This window comes from Neovison vison, chromosome 13 (genome assembly GCF_020171115.1).
Source record: "Neovison vison isolate M4711 chromosome 13, ASM_NN_V1, whole genome shotgun sequence".
Lineage (NCBI taxonomy): Eukaryota > Metazoa > Chordata > Mammalia > Carnivora > Mustelidae > Neogale > Neogale vison.
The window spans coordinates 95,754,261-95,774,063 of NC_058103.1; the positions used below are offsets into that span (position 1 = coordinate 95,754,261).

General features: G+C 37.5%; 2 protein-coding genes across 2 annotated transcripts; both read left to right on the plus strand.

The window, feature by feature from the left end:
- Positions 1–8,616: 8,616 nt before the first annotated feature.
- Positions 8,617–9,624, plus strand: LOC122894630 (olfactory receptor 11H12-like). Its single transcript, XM_044232393.1, has one exon. It carries the CDS (start codon positions 8,644–8,646, stop codon positions 9,622–9,624), a length of 981 nt encoding a protein of 326 aa, XP_044088328.1. The 5' UTR covers positions 8,617–8,643.
- A 6,791-nt stretch (positions 9,625–16,415) lies between these two features.
- On the plus strand, positions 16,416–16,947 carry LOC122894631 (vacuolar protein sorting-associated protein 29-like; the record flags this gene model as incomplete). Its single annotated transcript, XM_044232395.1, is given in 3 exon segments — positions 16,416–16,611; positions 16,614–16,640; positions 16,643–16,947. Coding segments are annotated over 3 exon segments (528 nt in total), but the record flags the coding sequence as incomplete, so codon positions are not given.
- Between the last annotated feature and the right edge of the window lie 2,856 nt (positions 16,948–19,803).

Here is a 19,803-nt window from a genome sequence, read left to right on the forward strand (position 1 = left end):
AGGAATTATAATTGTAGGTATAATCTCTTGAAAGCCGCCAGGGCAAAGAGGCTCCTTACTTACAGAGGGAAGCCCATCAGAATAACGTCAGACCTGTCCACAGAGACCTGGCAAGCCAGAAAAGGCTGGCAAGATATATTCAGGGCACTAAATGAGAAGAACATGCAGCCAAGAATACTTTATCCAGCAAGATTGACATTCAAAATGGATGGAGAGATAAAGAGTTTCCAAGACCGGCAAGGCTTAAAAGACTATGCAACCACCAAGCCGACAATGCAGGAAATATTAAGGGGGTTCTATAAAAGAGGAAAAATCCCAAGAATAGCATTGAACAGAAATATAGAGACAGTCTACAGAAAGAAAGACTTCAAAGGTAACTCGATGTCAATAAAAACGTATCTATCAATAATCACTCTCAATGTGAATGGCCTAAATGCACCCATAAAATGGCACAGGGTTGCAGATTGGATAAAATGACAGGACCCATCCATATTTTGTCAACAAGAGACCCATTTCGAACCTAAAGATACACGCAGACTGAAAGTAAAGGGGTGGAGAAGTATCTTTCATGCCAATGGGCCTCAAAAGAAGGCTGGGGTAGCGATTCTCATAGGAGATAAATTGGATTTCAAACTAAAGACTGTAGTCAGAGATACAGAAGGACACTACATACTCCATAAAGGGACTATCCACCAAGAGGATCTAACAATTGTAAATATCTATGCTCCCAATATGGGAGCATCCAATTACTTAAGAAAGCTGTTAATCAAGATAAAGAGTCATATTGATATGAATACACTAATCGTAGGAGATCTTAACACGCCTCTCTCAGAATTAGACAGATCATCGAAGCAGAAAATCAATAAAAAAACAAGAGCATTGAATGACATATTGGACCAGATGGACCTCATAGATATATACAGAACATTCCACCCTAAAACAACAGAATACTCATTCCTCTCAGGTGCACACGGAACCTTCTGCAGAATAGACCACATACTGGGTCAAAAATCAGGACTCAACCGATACCAAAAGACTGAGATGATTCCCTGCATATTCTCAGATCACAATGCTTTGAAACTGGAGCTCAATCACAAGGAAAAGTTCCGAAGGAACTCAAACACCTGGAAGCTAAAGACCACCTTGCTTAAGAATGCTTGGATCAATCAGGAGATCAAAGAAGAATTGAAACAATTCATGGAAACCAATGAGAATGAAGACACTTTGGTCCAAAACCTATGGGATACGGCAAAGGCAGTCCTAAGGGGAAAATACATAGCCATCCAAGCCTCCCTCAAAAAAATTGAAAAATCTAGAACACACCAGCTCTCTCTACACCTTAAAGAACTGGAGAATCAACAACAAATCAAACCAACTCCACACATAAGAAGTGAAATCATCAAGATTAGAGCTGAGATCAATGAGGGAGAAACCAGAGATATAGTAGAACGTATCAATGAAACTAGAAGCTGGTTTTTTGAAAGAATCAATAAGATCGATAAGCCACTGGCCACACTAATCCAAAAGAAAAGAGAGAAAGCCCAAATTCATAAAATTATGAATGAAAAGGGAGAGATCACAGCTAACACCAAGGAAGTAGAAACAATCATCAGAAGTTATTACGAACAGTTATATGCCAATAAGCTTAGCAACCTAGATGAAATGGATGCATTCCTGGAAAAATATAAACTCCCAACATTGAACCAGGAGGAAATCGACAACCTGAATAGACCGATATCTAATAACGAGATTGAATCAGTGATCAAAAACCTCCCAAAAAACAAGAGCCCAGGACCTGACGGATTCCCTGGGGAATTCTACCAAACAATCAAAGAAGAAATCACACCTATTCTCCTGAAGCTGTTTCAAAAAACTGAAGCAGAAGGAAAACTTCCAGACTCTTTCTATGAAGCCAGCATTACCCTGATCCCCAAACCAGGCAAGGACCCTACCAAAAAGGAGAATTTCAGACCAATATCACTGATGAATATGGATGCTAAGATTCTCAACAGGATCCTAGCCAACAGGATCCAACAGCACATTAAAAAGATTATCCACCATGATCAGGTGGGATTCATCCCTGGGCTACAAGGATGGTCAACATTCGCAAATCAAACAATGTGATACAACAAATTAATATGAGAAGAGAGAAGAACCACATGGTCCTCTCAATTGATGCAGAAAAAGCATTTGACAAAATCCAGCATCCGTTCCTGATTAAAACGCTTCAAAGTATAGGGATAGAGGGAACATTCCTGAACCTCATCAAACCTATCTATGAAAGACCCACAGCAAATATCATCCTCAATGGGAAAAAGCTTGCAGCCTTCCCATTGAGATCAGGAACAAGACAAGGATGCCCACTTTCACAACTCTTGTTCAACATAGTATTAGAAGTCCTAGCAACAGCAATCAGACAACAAAGAGAAATAAAAGGTATCCAAATTGGAAATGAAGAAGTCAAACTCTCTCTCTTCACAGATGGCATGATTCTTTATATGGAAAACTCAAAAGACTCCACCCCCAAACTACTAGAACTCATACAGCAATTCAGCAACGTGGCAGGATACAAAGTTAATGTGCAGAAATCAGTGGCTTTCTTATACACTAACAATGAAAATACAGAAAGGGAAATTAGAGAATCGATTCCATTTACTATAGTACCAAGAACCATAAGATACCTGGGAATAAACCTAACCAAAGAGGTAAAGGATCGGTACTTGAGGAACTACAGAACACTCATGAAAGAAATTGAAGAAGACACAAATAGATGGAAGACCATTCCATGCTCCTGGATCGGAAGAATAAACATTGTTAAAATGTCTATACTGCCTAGAGCAATCTATACTTTTAATGCCATTCCGATCAAAATTCCACGGGCATTCTTCAAAGAGCTGGAGCAAATAATCCTAAAATTTGTATGGAATCAGAAGAGACCCCAAATCGCTAAGGAAATGTTGAAAAACAAAAATAAAGCTGGTGGCATCACCTTACCTGATTTCAAGCTTTATTGCAAAGCTGTGATCACCAAGACAGCATGGTACTGGCATAAAAACAGACACATAGACCAGTGGAACAGAGTAGAGAGCCCAGATATGGACCCTCAACTCTATGATCAATTAATCTTCGACAAAACAGGAAAAAATATACAGTGGAAAAAAGACAGTCTCTTCAATAAATGATGCTGGGACAATTGGACAGCTATATGTAGAAGAATGAAACTCGACCACCATTCTCTTACACTGTACACAAAGATAAACTCAAAATGGATAAACGACCTCAACGTGAGACAGGAATCCATCAGAATCCTAGAGGAGAACATAGGCAGTAATCTCTTTGATATCAGCCACAGCAACTTCTTTCAATATATGTCTCCAAAGGCAAAGGAATCAAAAGCGAAAATAAACTTTTGGGACTTCATCAAAATCAAAAGCTTCTGCACAGCAAAGGAAACAGTCAAAAAAAAAAAAAAAAAAAGAGGCAACCCGCGGAATGGGAGAACATAGTTGCAAATGGCAGTACAGACAAAAGGGTGATATCCAGGATTTATAATAAACTCCTCAAACTCAACCCACAAAAAAAAAAAAACTCAACCCACACAAAACAGGCAAACACATCAAAAAATGGGCAGAAGATATGAACAGACACTTCTCCAATCAAGACATACAAATGGCTATCAGACACATGAAAAAATGTTCATCATCATTAGCCCTAAGGGAGATTCAAATTAAAACCACATTGAGATATCACCTTACACCAGTTAGAATGGCCAAAATTAACAGAACAGGAAACAACATGTGTTGGAGAGGATGTGGAGAAAGGGGAACCCTCTTCCACTGTTGGTGGGAATGCAGGTTGGTGCAGCCTCTTTGGAGAACAGTGTGGAGATTCCTCAAGAAATTAAAAATAGAGCTTCCCTACGACCCTGCAATTGCACTCCTGGGTATTTACCCCAAAGACACAGATGTCATGAAAAGAAGGGCCATCTGTACCCCAATGTTTAGAGCAGCAATGGCCACGGTCGCCAAACTATGGAAAGAACCAAGATGCCCTTCAATGGATGAATGGATAAGGAAGATGTGGTCCATATACACTATGGAGTATTATGCCTCCATCAGAAAGGATGAATACCCAACTTTTGTAGCAACATGGATGGGACTGGAAGAGATTATGCTGAGTGAAATCAGTCAAGCAGAGAGAGTCAATTATCATATGGTTTCACTCATTTGTGGAGCATAACCAATAGCATGGAGGACAAGGGGCATTAGGGAGGAGAAGGGAATTTGGGTAAATTGGAAGGGGAGGTGAACCACGAGAGACTATGGACTCTGAAAAACAATCTGAGGGGTTTGAAGTGGCGGGGGGTGGGAGGTTGGGGTACTTGGTGGTGGGTGTTATAGAGGGCACGGCTTGCATGGAGCACTTGATGTGGTGAAAAAATAATGAATACTGTTTTTCTGAAAATAAATAAATTGAAAAAAATAATAAAAGCTTAAAAACAAGGATTCTTCTACTACCCACTTAAGCCCCCATGTTGCATCACCACTCCCTCATATCAGGGAGATCATATGGTAGTTGTCTTTCTCCGCTTGACTTATTTCGCTAAGCATGATACGCTCTAGTTCCATTCATGTTGTCGCAAATGGCAAGATTTCGATTCTTTTGATGGCTGCATAGTATTCCATTGTGTATATATACCACATCTTCTTGATCCATTCATCTGTTGATGAACATCTAGGTTCTTTCCATAGTTTGGCTATTGTGGACATTGCTGCTATAAACATTCGGGTGCACGTGCCCCTTTGGATCACTACGTTTGTATCTTAGGGTAAATACCCAGTAGTGCAATTGCTGGGTCATAGGGCAGTTCTATTTTCAACATTTTGAGGAACCTCCATGCTGTTTTCCAGAGTGGTTGCACCAGCTTGCATTCCCACCAACAGTGTAGGAGGGTTCCCCTTTCTCTGCATCCTCGCCAGCATCTGTCATTTCCTGACTTTTTGATTTTAGCCATTCTGACTGGTGTGAGGTGATATCTCATTGTGGTTTTGATTTGTATTTCCCTGATGCCGAGTGATATGGAGCACTTTTTCATGTGTCTATTGGCCATCTGGATGTCTTGGGATAGGGAGGGAGACAAACCATAAGTGACCCTTAATTTCACGAAACAAACTGTGGGTTGCTGGGGGGAGGGGGGTTGGGAGAAGGGGGGTAGGGTTATGGACATTGGGGAGGGTATGTGCTTTTGGATAAATTGGAAGGGGAGATGAACCATGAGAGACTATGGACTCTGAAAAACAATCTGAGGGGTTTGAAGTGGCGGAGGGGTGGGAGGTTGGGGTACCAGGTGGTGGGTATTATAGAGGGCACAGCTTGCATGGAGACTGGGTGTGGTGAAAAAATAATGAATACTGTTTTTCTGAAAATAAATAAATTGGGGAAAAAAAAGAAAAAAAAATAAGTAAATAAAAATCTTTTTAAAAAAAAAAAGCTTAAAAACAAAAAAGAAAAGACTTATTTGTGGAGCATAACCAATAGCATGGAGGACAAGGGGCGTTAGAGAGGAGTAGGGAATTTGGGTAAATTGGAAGGGGAGGTGAACCATGAGAGACTATGGACTCTGAAAAACAGCCTGAGGGGTTTGAAGTGGCGGGGGGTGGGAGGTTGGGGTACCAGGTGGTGGGTATTATAGAGGGCACGACTTGCATGGAGCACTGGGTGTGGTGAAAAAAATAATGAATACTGTTTTTCTGAAAATAAATAAATTGGATAAAAAAGAGTACATTTATCATGATGAGCACTGAATAATGTAGAGAATTATTGAATCACCATATTGTATACTTGAATCAAATATAACTCTGTATGTTAACTATATTGAAATTACTATTAAAAAAATAAAATAATATGAATAGGAAAAAAAAAGAAATAAAAAAGAAAAAAAATAGGACTACCCAATGATCCAGAAATTTTAATACGAGGTATTTATCTAAAGAATACAAAAATATAGGTTTGAAGGGATATACATGCTCTGATGTTTATAGCAGCCTTATCAACAAGAGCCAAACTACAAAGACAGTCCAAATACCCATCAACTGATGAATAGATAGAGAAGACGTGGAGTATAATATACAATGGTATGTTATTCGGCCATCAAAAAGAATTAAATCTTGCCATTTGCAATAACATGGATGGAACTAAGTGTATATTATATGTGTTATGCTAAACAAGCCAGTCAGAAAGGACAAATACCATATGATTTCACTCATGTGTAACACTTAAGAAAGAAAACAGATTATCATATGGGAAGGGGGGAAAGGACAAAAGGAGAGAGGTGAAAAAAGCTATAGGGGACTCTTAATGATAAAGAACAAACTGGGGGGTAATGGAGGGAGCTGGGTAGGGAATGGGCTAGATGGGAGATAGGTATTAAGGAGGGCACTTATGATGAGCACTGGGTGTTGCATGTAAGTGATGAACCACTGAAATCTACTCCAGAAATCAATATTGCACCATATGTTAACTACCTAAAAATTAAATTAAAATATTAAAAAAAGAAATGTTTCTGAACTTCAAAACTTTGGGTGACTTGTACTTTATTTTTCCTCAAATTGTGTCTTCTGGAAACTTTCTGGAATCCATATTCCAGACAAGGAAACTCTGTAATAATGGTGCCTCAAAAGTTATTACTCTTTACTAGTTCCTCAGAGAACATGCAATCATTAACTTTTTAAAGATTCATTGCCTTGGAGGAGAAGAACTTTCCTAATGCTATAGAGGCCAATTCCCACAAGAACATGTGATAAAGTACATTCTTAATTTTGTAAGGCAATAAAACTCTTTATCCAGCTGGACAAAGAAGTATATGGTTCATCAAACATGTTCTTTAGAGATTTGGTAGTTATCAAAATAATGATATCTTTACCTTTTGAGCACTCAGAAGGTCATAACACCTCTGCGTCAATCCCTTTAATTCCAAAATTTCTCAATGTTGATTTATGAATGCTCCTGGTTTAGAATATTTAAAAAATATATACATACTACAAAAAGAAGCACAAAGCTTCCACCAAATCATTCTAAAAGACTTTTCCAAGTGCTGGTGTGGACAATAGGTTGGAAGAAAAATTGCTTTTGAAAATTTCGTGTTTGTGCCCCAAATGTAAGCCTTCATAATTTTCAGAACTCACATCCCTACTTATCACCACACACACAAACAAATAAAAAAATCAGGGAACTCAGATCCCTCACATCTTTTCCATGAGCATGTGAATGAAGTACATTTACTTATAACAATGACAGCAAAAAAAAAAAAGTATTTGGCTTCTGTTTTCTGGTTAAAATTTTTAACTTAAACAATGATATATTTTTAAAAATGCCAAATCTTATGGGAGGGGAAGTCTTCAAAAAATAAACTCCCACACCTAGCTGTTATTTTGCAAACTGTTGCAGGTAAAAGATTAAGTGAAAACTTAAAGCCACTGCTTCCAACAGAAGACACTGCAACGCAGCAATATTAAAAGTCAGTGCTGGTAAGTAACATTGTGGTATGACATTTTATGATGCTTAAGCTAACAGCAATAGCAATAGAAATGAGGCATGTTGGCCTTAAAATTACTTGCTATACAACATGTCTATTTATTTTTCATAATTAAATGATATATTTAAATACTATATATATATCTTTATATATATATATATGGGAAGGAAAAAAGGAGATATATATATATAGAGAGAGAGAGAGAGGTATATATATATAATATAATATATAATACTATATATATACTATATATATCTAGCTTCTTTTTGTAGTATGTATATATTTTTTAAATATTCCAAACCAGGAGCATTAATGAACCAACATTGAGAAATTTCGGAATTAAAGGGATTGACACAGAGGTGTTATGACCTTCTGCAGTGCTCAAAAGTTAAAGATATAAATAGTATTTAAATATAAATAAATGATATATTTAAAAATACTATTAACTGAGATGTAAATAGTAAAATCAAAACCTTCTTTACTGAGTCTATTGCCCTATAAGATGGGTTTAGGATACAAAACTAGTAATGTATTAAGTGTTAACTTTATGTTTTATGCTATCCAGAAACTATCACACATAGTCCCTGCTCCAAAATAATAAGCTTTACAAAATGTGTTTAAGTTGGGGTGCCTGGGTGGCTCAGTTGATTAAATGTCCAACTCTTGATTTCAGCTTAGGTCATGATCTCAGGGTCATGAGATCTAGCCCTGCATTGCACTCCATGCTCAGTGTGGAACCTGCTTAAGATTCTCTCCCTTTCCCTCAGCCCCCTCCTCCATATCTCTCTCTCTCTCTTTCTCTCTCTCTCTCTCTCTTTCTAAAAGAAAAAAAGAATTTAACTTTACTTAGTTCTATCATGGTACCATAATGAGGAAGAGATTCAGAAGCACTCAGATTCTGTGCAGTCAGCTGCCTACTATACCCAAAACTCAGAGTACATAACCAAGAACAAGTAGACTACACTCTCTTCCTAACTGATGATTCTTCTGAAAAATGACCCCATGTTCATTGTCTTTTCTTCATTCTAAAAAGGAGCACATTTAAAACTAGTCCTGACTAGTATTGACTGATAGCAATATGTCTCTTGACCTTGCAGGTTACTGACCCAATGAATGTTTCTGAGTCATACTCCAGCTTTGCTTCTGTAAGAGAATTTATACTCCTAGGTTTTTCTTGTGAGTGGAAGATTCAGATCCTCCTCTTCTCACTCTTCACTACAACATATGTCTTAACTGTAACAGGGAATGGGGCCATTGTTTGTGCTTTGTGGTGCGAATGCCGACTCCATGTCCCCATGTACATTTTCCTGGGAAATTTCTCCTTTCTAGAGATTTGGTATGTCTCTTCTACAGTTCCCAAGATGTTGGTCAATTTCCTCTCATATAAAAAGACTATCTCCTTTACTGGATGTTTCCTCCAATTTTATTTCTTTTTCTCTTTGGGAACATCTGAATGTTTCCTCTTGGCTGTCATGGCCCTTGATCGGTACCTTGCTATCTGCCATCCCTTGCACTACCCTAATGTCATGACTGGACACTTCTGTACCAAACTGGTCATTATCTGTTGGGTTTGTGGATTTCTGTGGTTCCTGATCCCCATTGTATTCATCTCTCAGATGCCCTTCTGTGGTCCAAACATTATTGACCATGTTGTATGTGACCCAGGGCCACTGTTTGCATTGGCATGTACCTCTGCTCCAACAATCCAACAGCTTTGCTATACTTTAAGCTCATTAATTATCTTTGGTAACTTCCTTTTTATCCTTGGGTCCTATACACTTGTCCTATTAGCTGTGTTGCGTATGCCTTCAGCCACTGGGAGACACAAGGCCTTCTCAACCTGTGGGTCTCATTTGGCTGTGGTATCACTATTCTATGGCTCTCTGATGATCATGTATGTGAGCCCAGGACTTGGGCATTCTGCTGGTATACAGAAAGTTGCAACTTTGTTCTATGCTATGGTAACTCCATTCTTCAACCCCCTCATCTATAGCCTTCGGAATAAGGAGATAAAAGCAGCCCTGAGGAAAGTTCTGGGGCATTTCAGTATCAACCAAACTATACTGGATAATCCCCCCATTATCAGGTAAGGATAGTATTACAAAAAGCAATCAGGATTGTATAGTTATTCAAATCTTCAAATATAAGTCTAGTTATGTTAACTCTATCAGCTTATGAAATAAAACATCTATGTGGCCACTTATAATCATAAAGTGGCTGGATTATACAGATAAATGGAAGTACTAGGTTCTTCTTTGGCACTTAGAGTGTACATGAACTAGGCAATGTACACATCTGGGCGTTTTCTGGGTAGTTCATATGGTTCTTCTGTGACAAAAATTTCTGTGTCCTATTTGATGATTTAGATTAATAGTTCTGGGATCAATTATATTATCTCATTTTGTTTTAGTTATTTATAAATAAAAGGAAAATGTATTTATTTCTGTTTGTGGTTCTTTTCTTATTTGACTCTATTAGGATACCCCTGATAAATAAACCCTTAAAGCAATTAGCCAAAATTTCTATGGGACCATAATGTTATGCTAGCCTAATGACATTCAGATATATGTTGTTTGTTTCCTTACACATTATCCATTTCTAAGCTCCTTAAGGGGCTAATTCTTTTTTTTCTCTCTCTCTTTTTTTTAATTTTTTAATTTATTTTCAGTGTAACAGTATTCATTGTTTTTGCACCACACGCAGTGCTTCATGCAATCCGTGCCCTCTCCAATACCCACCACCTGGTTCCTCCAACCTCCCATCCCCCACCCCTTCAAAACCCTCAGATTGTTTTTCAGAGTCCATAGTCTCTCATGGTTCACCTCCCCTTCCAATCTCCCTCAACTCCCTTCTCCTCTCTAACTCCCCTTGTCCTCCATGCTATTTGTTATGCTCCACAAAAAAGTGAAACCATATGATAGTTGAATCTCTCTGCTTGACTTATTTCACTCAGCATAATCTCTTCCAGTTTAAGGGGCTAATTCTAATTCTAACAACATCGTCAAAATATTCAGATATACAGGATTCTGAGTGTCAATATTTTTACCTAAACAAAGGTTCATTAGAGCATGCATGTTTTAGTGAACAAAGGTTCACTAAAAGCTTAATTGGTCATTTAATTGTGATTTAGATAATAGAGTGTCTCTTCCTAAAAAGTGGAGAGGGAAATGATCTACTTTATAATAAATTACTTAAGTTCAAAAAAATAAGTTGACAGTTCATTGCTATTTGTTGCTGCAACAGTATTAAAAGAACAGTAAGAAAATTGTTAAGAAATTGTTACAGTGATACAATACACTTTACATTTTCATTTATATGTATATTTATTTGATATGACATCAAATTTGTTCCTATATTATACCAAGTTTTTATGACCATTGCTTTTTAGGAACTTTTAGGACTTTAATATTCCATTCAACCAGTATGATATGGATTGTAAATTTTTATGTGGTGAGATCAATATTTTCCTAGAAGGAGGACTGTTCTTCCAAGTACCTTGAAACTTACTTTTGCAGGATGAAAGAAAGGGACTTTCCAGAAGGTGGATTAGGAGAAAAATGCATGCCACCAACTACATAATAATGATTGCTTAGAATTATTATCCAAGGATTCAGAAACTCTTCCACCCAACAGCCATCATTTTGTTATACAGTAACTTCCATTTTTTATTGCAAAAATTAATATCTCAATTAAATCTTCATAAAGTTCTATCATGATGATGCTTTGCTAACTAGAATAGGACTCATCATATAATCTAAAACTGCCTCTGGAAAATCCAGGATGTAAGACTACTATATGCATGTATCAATTTTCCCACTGGGGTTTCTATCTTAGAACAGTTTCTTGAGAAAGAAAAGGATTGCTCAGTTTAAAATATAAGGCTGCACTTGTGATTTTTGAAATGGACACACTCTGATTAATATCATGCTTGACTTGACTGAAACTCTTTTTGAATTTTTTTTGCCTCCTTTTGGAGCAACAATTACATAAATTTGATTATGAAGACATTAAAATATTTTTCATTATCACATTCATTCATTTTTCTTAAGTACCACATGAGGTGCTTTGTTGAAGTTTGGGAAACAAATCTATATTTAATTTTTCCATACACGCTTACAAGTTTTGACTAAAATCTTTGGCTTTGTAGTGCTTCATTTTTTTGTTTTCTTGTCCTTTGTTTTTGTCTTTCAAGGATTTTCTAGCCACTGACTCAGTCTCTCTTGTTGTTTATTTGGATATAAATATTTGCTTGAATATCAATCTCCTAGTCTAGTTCTTAATTTCCACCACTGTATTCATTTTCTTATTTTACACTCAACACATGCATGGCAGAGTGTGTTACCTGCATACTTACTATCCATTTTTCTTATCTTACTTTTTTTTTCTCATTGAAATAAAATTTCAAAAAATCATTTTTATTTAATTATGGAAGGAATGTAACATTTTTTCAACTTGAATTTCTGACTTAGATTTTATCAGGTATGTATGATTCAAAAAGAAATCACAGCCCACCACAAAGTCAGTTTAAGGAATCATCATCATTGTTGGATAAACTAACTTGTGGATATAATTGGAGATACAACTGGGAATAATCTGAATGACATCTACGTGTAACTTTATGAAAATCATGTTAAATTTCAATCTATGGTGGGTTTTTTATTGTTGTTTGTTTTTGTTTGTTTGTTTTAGGTAATTGAGCCAATTCTCAGAAAGTAAAATAGAATATAGCCATAGAGTGTCAGTCAGAATAAGCAGAGAATACTTGTTCATAGGATATCAAAACGTCTTAGAGTCTACAGAGATCTTCCTGGCAGTTGCTCAAAAGGCCATTTTCTTTTTTTTTTTTTAATTAAATTGATTTATTTATTTTCAGAAAAACAGTATTCATTATTTTTTCACCACACCCAGTGTTACATGCAGTCCCTGCCCCCTATATTACCCACCACCTGGTACCCCAACCTCCCACCCCCCCCACCATTTCAAACCCTTCAGATTGTTTTTCAGAGTCCATAGTCTCTCATGATTCACCTCCCCTTCCAATTTACCCCAACTTCCTTCCCCTAACACCCTTTGTCCTCCATGGTATTTGTTATGCTCCACAAATAAGTGAAACCATATGATAATTGACTCTCTCTGCTTGACTTATTTCACTCAGCATAATCTCTTCTAGTCCCATCCATGTTGCTACAAAAGTTGGGTATTCGTCCTTTCTGATGGAGGCATAATATTCCATAGTGTATATGGACCACATCTTCCTTATCTTCCTTCTTAATACAATCTCAATTCTATTCTGGTGGCAACATACCCAGTTTGAAAAATCAAATGTAGTGTCCCTTATATAAGAATAATTCTGTGGATGAATTGAGAGAGTATGCCAAAGTGTTCTGCAAGTGATAAAGAGCTTTCCAAGTGAAAAATATTAACTGAAATCAATTGTGTACATACTATGTATAAGATTCTATTCTGATTATCACAGAGATTCTGTGAGGAAGGTATTATCATTAGCTCTAGTTTAAAGATTTAAAAGGCAAACAAGGGGGTTCCCCTTTCTCCACATCCTCTCCAACACATGTTGTTTCCTGTCTTGCTAATTTTAGCCATTTTAATTGGTATAAGGTGGTATCTCAAAGTGGTTTTAATTTAAATCTCCCTGATGGCTAGTGATGATGAACATTTTTTCATGTGTCTGATAGCCATTTGTATGTCTTCATATACTGTTACACTGAAAAGAAATTAAAAAAAAAAAAGAAAAAAAAAGACAGGCAAGAAAGGATAACTTGTCCATGCTTAAGAAAAATTAATGATTTGGATGATGAAAAAATATTTTAATATCTTTATAATCAAATTTGTATAATTGCTACTCCAAAAACCAGCAAAAGTTTTTCAAATAGAGTTTCAATCATGTCAAGCATGATATGAATCAGAGTGTGGGGAACCTTTCCATCTTTGGAATACTAAATTATCCAAACTCAGCCCTGCCTCTGATTTCATGATTTTCTTCCATGAGTTAATGGCTCATATTCTCTGGAAAAGAAGATCTTACCATTCAGATAGAAATCTACCATTTTTTGATGTGTTTGTCTGTTTCGTGTGTTGAGTTTGAGGAGTTCATTATAGATCCTGGATATCAACCTTTTATCTGTACTGTCATTTGCAAATATCTTCTCCCATTCCGTGGGTTGCCTCTTTGTTTTTTTGACTGTTTCCTTTGCTGTGCAGAAGCTTTTGATTTTGACACACGAAACAGGCAAACATATCAAAAAAAGGGCAGAAGATATGAACAGACACTTCTCCAATCAAGACATACAAATGGCTATCAGACACATGAAAAAATGTTCATCATCATTAGCCCTAAGGGAGATTCAAATTAAAACCACATTGAGATATCACCTTACACCAGTTAGAATGGCCAAAATTAACAAAACAGGAAACAGCATGTGTTGGAGAGGATGTGGAGAAAGGGGAACCCTCTTCCACTGTTGGTGGGAATGCAAGTTGGTGCAGCCTCTTTGGAGAACAGTGTGGAGATTCCTCAAGGAATTAAAAATAGAACTTCCCTATGACCCTGCAATTGCACTCCTGGGTATTTACCCCAAAGATACAGATGTAGTGAAAAGAAGGGCCATCTGTACCCCAATGTTTATAGCAGCAATGGCCACGGTCGCCAAACTATGGAAAGAACCAAGATGCCCTTCAACGGACGAATGGATAAGGAAGATGTGGACCATATACACTATGGAGTATTATGCCTCCATCAGAAAGGATGAATACCCAACTTTTGTAGCAACATGGACGGGATTGGAAGAGATTATGCTGAGTGAAATAAGTCAAGCAGAGAGAGTCAATTATCATATGGTTTCACTTATTTGTGGAGCATAACAAATAGCATGGAGGACAAGGGGTGTTAGAGAGCAGAAGGGAGTTGGGGTAAATTGGATGGGGAGGTGAACCACGAGAGACTATGGACTCTGAAAAACAATCTGAGGGGTTTGAAGTGGCAGGGGAGTGGGAGGTTGGGGTACCAGGTGGTGGGTATTATAGAGGGCACGGCTTGCATGGAGCACTGGGTGTGGTGAAAAAATAATGAATACTATTTTTCTGAAAATAAATAAATTGGAAAAAAAAAGAAATCTACCATTCTCTTTCTTCTTCTTTTTCCTCTATGCCCCCAGCCTTCGTTTGAAGGTCAGATTCCCTCTGGTAAGATTATGGGCTCTTTTCCAGTCTTCCTGCTATAGAGAACCTTAATATTAAGACTACCAGGAAGATGGAGAGGGAAGTCATGGAAATGATGGAGCTAGTGGGTTGCTCTTATTGCAAAGAAGAAAGAAACTCTGCTGAAAAATGGAGAAGAGTCTTATTCTTTCAAGTATCAGAAGAATATGGTACAGAAGTAGTGAGAACCAAAATCCCCAAACCAGAATAGGAAATAAGAAATCATGAAGTAGAAAAAGTTGTTAAGGGGGAAAAGAGAGAAAAAATCATGCAGATTTGGGAGAAGTTACAAAGTTAACAAAGCACTCTCCTCTTTGCCCTAGCTCTTCCCAACTTTAGTTTAAGAGGGTGTCACATCTATGTTTGAGGGAGGGCATAGGCCATTGTGGAGAAAAGAATCACAGAAGAAAGGCATTTATATCCTTGTTGCAGGAGATGAGAAAGAACTCTTTCTGAGAAACTTCAACTCTGTCTTATTTCCTCTGCTCAAAAGTAAACTAACTGCTACCCCAATACCAGGTAAGCTTTGTGGACAAGATAGAACAAGTAGCAGAAACTGATAAGGAAGAAAGCAAAAACAGAGAATCCCCCCTACATAGAAATGATGGCCCCCTGTAGGGGAAGCCAGAGGCCTCATGATAGTTAGGCAGTGGCACAGATTAAGGGAAACATTTGGCTAAAACTTTAATTTAACTGGCCAAATGAGGAAATGCCATTTGTGGACAATCTGAGTGATGGCTCAGGTAATTCCATCAAATGCAAATTTCCTAAGGACAAAGGATACTCACTCTGCAGTCCAGAATAGTTCTGTATTCCTAGGATCTCTGCCCAAGTGATGTTATGTCTCCTTGGTCTGAGATCTATTTCAGACTTTGAAATCTCCTAGATACTAGAATAGAAAAGGAATATCAAGAATAACAGGGCATTCTATTTTTTTAAAGATTTTATTTATTTATTTGACAGAGAGAAAGACCACAATTTTAGGCAGAGAAGCAGGCAGAGAGAGGGGGAAGCAGGCTTCCTGCTGAGCAGATAACCTGATGCAGGACTCGATCCCAGGACCCTGAGATCATGACCTGAGACAAAGGCAGAGGCTTTAACTCACTGAGCCACCCAGGTGCCCCACAGGGCATTCTATTTGACACAGTGAGAGACTATAGTGTAAGCACAAGAAACAGCCTTTCTAAAATACAAGGGGGTTACTGAGGAGCCCAAGGAAGAAGGCAGCAGTGGTTGTAGTGACTGAGCAGAGCACAGTGACAGGATGCTTCCTACATCAAAACATCAACTATGTACTTTGATCCATATCTGAAGGAATCCCTCCCTAAAGATGAAGATTGTTCTCTCTCCAGCTGGTGTTGGTATGGAGACCTGTTCAGCCCACCCTGGTGAAACAGTTTGCTGACTGAATTTTAAAAACCACTGGTACCAGTGGACTCATGATCTCTGAAAAGCAATCTGAGGGTTTTGCGGGGGGGGGGGGGGGGGAGGGAGGTTGGGGGAACCAGGTGGTAGGTATTGGAGAGGGCATGGATTGCATGGAGCACTGGGTGTGGTGCAAAAATAATAAATACTGTTACGCTGAAAAAATTTAAAAATTAAAAAAAAAAAGAAAAAGAGAAATCTCAAGTCATCCACAAAAAAAAAAAAAAAAAAAACCCCACTGGTACCTGGAAAGATTCAGCACATTCTCTGTACTGGAAAACTTTGCACCAAAGAGAGGTGTGACTGTCTCAAGACTCTGACCAGTGATGTTCATATAGTAACAGGAGTCTTTCATGAGAATCTGAATTATACAGAACAAAAAGTTGTGACTGCTGGGCAATTCAAATTTGGTTTGATCCATAGGCAACAAGTTATTGCATAGGAGACATGACCAGCTTAGCCCTGTTGTAAGGCAGTTTGATGAGGACATTCTTAACTCAAGATACACATACAAATTTGAAGCATTTGAGCATGAAAAAAATTTTTACATTAACCCAGGTTCCGGCACTGAAGCATTTAATTTCTTAGCAACAAACATTACTCCTTCATTTGTATCAATGGATATTCAATGGATTCAATGGATTGTCCTTTACATGTATCAGCTAATTGGAGATGATGTAAAAGTAAAAGGAATTGAATACAAAAACATCTTAAAGGCAGGCCTGTCCTGCTGGGTTTTTTTTTTTATTCCCCTGTTCAAATCAAGTAATTAAGCATTTATGAACCACAAGATCATGTCATTTTTATGATATTTTATAGCAAAATATAATTTTGCTTTCTGTTAATACAATGTTCTAAGCTTCTTATAAACTATGAAAATATATGACACGTCTTATTTTATTTCTATGAAAAAAATGTCCACCATACAGGAAATGGTCATGTGCTAAGAAAAACGTACTCTTGCAAATACCCTCAGAGTTGATATTTGGAACTTCACTACAAAAATGTAGTGCATGGGGAAAAAGAATCTAGATCTTCTTGTATACATTTTTCTCTTTGGTAATAAACAATTACCTTTCATTTATAAAAATAAACAAATAAAACATAAAATGCAAAGTCAATATACAGAAGTCAGTGGCTTTCTTATACACTAACAATGAAAATACAGAAAGGGAAATTAGAGAATCAATTCCATTTACTATAGCACTAAGAACCATAAGATACCTGGGAATAAACCTAACCAAAGAAGTAAAGGATCTGTACTTGAGAAACTACAGAAAACTCATGAAAGAAATTAAAGAAGACACAAAATGATGGAAGACCATTCCATGCTCTTGGATCAGAAGAATAAACATGGTTAAAATGTCTCTACTGCCTAGAGCAACCTATACTTTTAATTCCATTCTGATCAAAATTCCACCTGTATTTTTCAAAGAGCTGGAGCAAATAATCCAAAACTTTGTATGAAATCAGAAGAGACCCCAAATCACTAAGGAAATCTTGAAAAACAAAAATAAAACTGGGATCATCATGTTACCTGATTTCAAGCTTTACTACAAAGCTGTGATCACCAAGACAACATGGTACTGGCATAAAAACAGACAATAGACAGTGGAACAGAGAAAAGAGCCCAGATATGGACCCTCTACTCAATGGTCCAATAATCTTCGACGAAGCAGGCAAAAATATACATTGGAAAAAAGTCTCTTCAATAAATGGTGGGAATGCTGGGAAATGCTGGGAAAACTGGACAGCTATATGTAGAAGAATGAAATTCAACCATTCTCTTACACCATACACAAAGATAAACTCGAAATAGATAAAAGGCCTCAACATGAGACAGGAATCCATAAGAATCCTAGAGGAGAACATAGCAGTAACCTATTTGATATCAGCCACAGCAACTTCTTTCAAGATATGTCTCCGAAGGCAAAGGAAACAAAAGTGAAAATGAACTTCTGGGACTTCATCAAAATCAAAAGCATCTGCACAGCAAAGGGAACAGTCAAGAAAAACAAAGAGGCAACCCACGGAATGGGAGAAGATATTTGCAAATGACAGTGCAGACAAAAGGCTGATATCCAGGATCTATAAAGAACATCTCAACCTCAACACACACAAAACAGACAATCATATCAAAGAATGGGCAGAAGATATGAACAGACACTTCTCCAATGAAGACATACAAATGGCTATCAGACACATGAAAAAATATTCATCATCACTAGCCATCAGGGAGATTCAAATTAAAACCACATGGAGGTACCACCTTATACCTGTTAGAATGGCCAAAATTAGCAAAACAGGAAACAACATGTGTTGGAGGGGATGTGGAGAAAGGGGAACCCTCTTCCACTGTTGGTGGGAATGCAAGTTGGTGCAGCCTCTTTGGAGAACAGTGTGGAGATTCCTCAAGGAATTAAAAATAGAGCTTCCCTATGACCCTGCAATTGCACTCCTGGGTATTTACCCCAAAGACACAGATGTCATGAAAAGAAGGGCCATCTGTACCCCAATGTTTATAGCAGCAATGGCCACGGTCGCCAAACTGTGGAAAGAAGCAAGATGCCATTCAACGGACGAATGGATAAGGAAGATGTGGACCATATACACTATGGAGTATTATGCCTCCACCAGAAAGGACGAATACCCAACTTTTGTAGCAACATGGATGGGACTGGAAGAGATTATGCTGAGTGAAATAAGTCAGGCAGAGAGAGTCAATTATCATATGGTTTCACTTATTTGTGGAGCATAACAAATAGCATAGAGGACATGGGGAGTTAGAGAGGAGAAGAGAGTTGGGGGAAATTGGAAAAGGAGGTGAACCATGAGAGACTATGGACTCTGAAAAACAATCTGAAGGTTTTGAAGGGGTGGGGGAGTGGGAAGTCAGGGTACCAGGTGGTGGGTATTATAGAGGGCACGGACTGCATGGAGCACTGAGTGTGGTGCAAAAATAATGAATACTGTTATGCTGAAAATAAAAAATAAACTTTAAAAAAATAAAATAAAATATTTTTTAAAAAGTATGAAGATTTCATTTTTTGTTTTACTGCTTTTCCTATGTTTCATTCTCCAATTCACTTTTTCCACTTCCTTTATATTTTACCTAAACTAACTTTTGAGGCTATCTTCATAAACTTGACACAAACAGCAATAAAACTTCACTTCAAATGTTTTCTTAGTCCTACCTGAGAACTTCTGTAGTGGAAAGACCACCATACTTGGAAGCAGGAAACCCAGACTATCAACTAACTCTGTCACTTTTATTTGTGACAATAGTAAGTCACCTAACTTTATTGACATTCCATTCTCTCATGAGTATAATAGGGATAAGAATACATTATCCCACATATATCACAGAGATCACATGGCTAAGGATCAAACAAGAGTGAATGTTCAAGTCTTATGATGTCTGTATCATTACTATTTTTTCTTCTCCAATCTGCCTTGTAATAAGACAAATCAATCTGCTACCTGATCTTGGAAGTAGCCATTCACAGCTGAGGGCTCCCATCAGCTTAGACATTTGAAATCTGCAGCTTAGAACTTAGCCATAGACAGCTTTTATGATATTGAGGTAAAGCATCCTCTATCCCTATATACTGTGGAGAGTTTTAATCAAG

What these genes read in the sequence shown, in the direction of transcription:
- LOC122894630 (XM_044232393.1), top strand. Translation starts at nt 8,644, where the DNA reads ATGAATGTTTCTGAGTCATACTCCAGCTTTGCTTCTGTAAGAGAATTT.